Raw genomic sequence first — 3,490 nt, forward strand, 5'->3', positions numbered from 1 at the left:
CCGGATAAGCAGAAGAAAATGGATGGATGGATGGATCACCAAACCCAAATGCAAAGAAGACACAAATACAGAAAACGGTTACGTGGAGTAAAATAACCAAAGATGTTACATGAGCAGAAGAGTTTGTGTCCATGTTGGATTCCACCAGCACAGTGACGTCACAGTCCGAACCCGTAAAATTATTTGTTCTGTTCCTCGGGGTTTGATTCTGGGCTTAAATCATCTTCTCATGTGCCTCCTGAAATCACATCAGTGAAATAAAATCATGGGTCAACTTCTATGCAGATGATAAACAATATATCTTGCCATCAGCCTAAGTTTGGTGTTCTTTGAGGACATTGTTGGATGTGATTTATTTTTCATTTTTACGTTACCAAATAAAAGACTGACATAAAGAATGTTCTGAAGAAAGCTACACACATGCTGCTTCTGCTCATTTTAAATTTACATTTTCAGTTATTTTTTTTTTAAGAATTTCAGCATAGAGAAAAAATGATTTGATTAAAGACTTTTTTTAGTTTCTTTTTGAACTAAAAGCGAAAGGAGAGAAGGGTCAGTTTCCTCCACCTGCCTTCTTTCATCAGACTTTTCACAGCAAGAACAACATTGTTCAGAATTGGGATTACAACCTGCTGCTGCTGCTGCTTTGCTCATCAGCCGAGGAACCACCAGCACCTTTTCTTCAAAGACTGGTAACACTGAACTGGACCTACACAGCATCACACGGCTAAGCACAGGACTTTAACTCTGGCTGGTGTAATGCACATGTGTTCAATCCTCAGGTGACGACCATCACAGCTGTTATGGTCATTTTGGTTGTAGCTGTTAAGTTAATTATTAATCACAAACTGACAGTTAGTATCTTCGTATGAGACTGATTAGGTGAATTGGTTATTTTATCCCCCTTCTTCGAGGTGATCTAATGTAAACTGGATCTTCTTATTTATCACAATTAATAGTTATCCCCAATCAACATTTATTATTGATTGTGAATTTTAACCCCAAACTCCCAATTAATATTGCATGATGCACTACAGTATGCTATGCTAATGTTAGCATTAAGCTCAAAGCATCACTGAGCACTCATTCTCTGTATTTGTGTATAACACGTTACATTTTAATGTTGATATTAATATTATTTATAGTCAACAGGAGAGAATCTAGAAAGTGTTCCTTTCCTTTCCTTCCTCCCTCCATAGAAATCTCCATTAAAGCTTTATGAAATATTCAAACACTCAGAGGTCTCGTGTGTCGTTTTCTTCACATTTTCTTCTAAATTCAGCATATATGAAGGTTGTGAATCAGAAGTGATGTGGGCTCACTGCCGGTTGTCCCGAGGTGTTTCAGTCTGTCTGTCAGAGATGTTATCAGACAAGAAAACGTGTCTTTGACAAACTGTCGATTGCAGACTTTCATCTCCTCGATGGACTGCAGAGATAACAGGAATCTCCCGTCTCACTGCATCGTCTGCTAATCAGCTGTTAGATCTGCTGTTATCAGATCTGAAGGTCACAGATCCATAAAAACACCTGAGCTGAGAGCAGTCGCACACTCAGAGACTGGACCGGACCACACCGACAACATGAAGCTGACACACGGCGTCTTCACCCTGCTGGTGAGCATCAACTTTATTAACTTTATGAACAACACACGCTGATCTGATCTGTAGTGAACATCCTGCAGACCTGCAACAGCTCCCATCAATCAAACTGCAGTCATGACAAGTGAAGCTCAGTGAGAAAATGATTCAGTCCGATAGTTCTGCTGAACGGCTGACATCGACTGATGAAAATCTTAATAGGACGAAATTAAAATGTGAGATCAGTGATACGAAATGATAGATGGCATCTTCAGGTCACGTTGTTCCAAACAAAAAACCTCGGCGACAGTGCAGATAGAAAGTCTGCAAAGCCAATTCAAGTCCTCAAACTAGATAAGGATGACCCAGTTAAACAGAGATGATGAAAGATCTCCTAATTTGTTCATTTAATTAGCAAAATGATTAATTAAATGGTGTAAATGACGTCTTTGATCAGTTTGAGAGCTCGTATGGAACCATTGTAGGTTCCAGAAATGTTTTGTGCTCTGTGAGCTGTCCTTCAGCGTGAGAGTGAGGAGATGGGTGAACTGTTCCTTTAAGCACAAACAAAAAAATCCTGCTTTTCAGTTTTATCAACAAAATGTGGTTAAAGTCAGAGCTCATCACGCTCCAACATGTGCAGTCAAGTCTCTCCTCTCTGCAGATATGTTGCAGTGTATTGTGGGTACTCTCCTCCGCCGCCAAGCTCAAAGCTCCTCCTCCTCCTCCTGGGTGTGACTCCATGTTGGCGTTCTCCTCAGAGCTCTCGTCCTTGTCTGAAGGAAACGGGAACATCCACAGCAGATCTCTGTCTCCGTGGAGCTGGAGGTCAGTCTGACATCAGAGTCATTCAGGTTTTTGGTTTGTTTCCACCTTCACGGCCTTCTCACCTTCAAACTTCTATCTTCAGACTCCATTTCTCTAGTTTTTCTGATATTCTAAGGTTAAATATGAAAATGAAGCAATCTAATTAATTATTTACTGATTGATTAAATGTCTAGACTGTGTCTGTGTTCACCTGAAGTTTCTCTAATGAAGTACAAATCTGAGGTACTTGTACTCGACCTGAGTATTCTGTGTTCATGCCACACTCTGAGGAAAATATTGTGTTTTTTCCTCCACTACATTTATCAGACAGCTTTGTTCACATAAAGGATGAGGAGATAATAAAATATGATGTTGTGTCATGACTGAAATCACTTCACAGTCAGTTCTGTTGCTGTCGTTGGTTCAGGTCGTCCACGGTGAAGAACCGGATCCCCTCCACCCTCTGGGAGGCCGAGTGCAGCAGCAGCTTCTGCTCCAGTCCAAACCCGGGACACAAAGAGGACACAACCTGAACTCAGTCCCCGTCTACCAGAACGTCCTGGTCCTGAACCGGCAGGATGGACAACGCTGCTACACCGCGTCGTACCAGTCTGTGGCCGTCGGCTGCACCTGCGTCAGGGCCCAATCCAGCCAGAACTGACCCATCAGAACCTGATCCTGGACCTTCAGAACTCATATCTGAACCTGACCACCAGGACCAACAGCTGGAAACACATTTAAAAAAAAATCTACACTGTAAAAAAGTGAATTACAGTAAACTGCTGTATTAAATTACGATATGATGTATAATTTGATTATGAAATGTGTTGTGTATTTTTTACAGTTTTTTACATGTAAATCTGTGATACTTTTTTTACTGTAATTTCACGGTATCTGTCTGGTAACTTTGCTACCAGACTTTTTACAGTCTTATTACAGTTTTAACAGTTTTTTTTTACTGTGTAACTGAGTATTGAAGATGTGTTGATTTAACTCTTGTTGTTGTCCAACGAGTCAAACAGATTAAACATGCAGCACAGTGACATCATTCACACCAATGAAGAAACGCTTTGTGATCAAACCGTCCGAGCTAAATGTGAACTG

General features: G+C 40.8%; 1 protein-coding gene across 1 annotated transcript; it reads left to right on the forward strand.

Annotated features, from left to right (window-relative positions):
• The first annotated feature begins 1,528 nt into the window (after positions 1-1,528).
• On the forward strand, positions 1,529-3,047 carry LOC119018674 (interleukin-17A-like). The gene is given in 4 exon segments (XM_037096532.1): positions 1,529-1,615; positions 2,244-2,407; positions 2,814-2,905; positions 2,908-3,047. Coding segments are annotated over 4 exon segments (429 nt in total). The 5' UTR covers positions 1,529-1,582.
• Positions 3,048-3,490: the final 443 nt, after the last annotated feature.

The sequence above is a fragment of the Acanthopagrus latus genome, chromosome 4 (genome assembly GCF_904848185.1).
Source record: "Acanthopagrus latus isolate v.2019 chromosome 4, fAcaLat1.1, whole genome shotgun sequence".
In the NCBI taxonomy this organism is placed as follows: Eukaryota; Metazoa; Chordata; class Actinopteri; order Spariformes; family Sparidae; genus Acanthopagrus; species Acanthopagrus latus.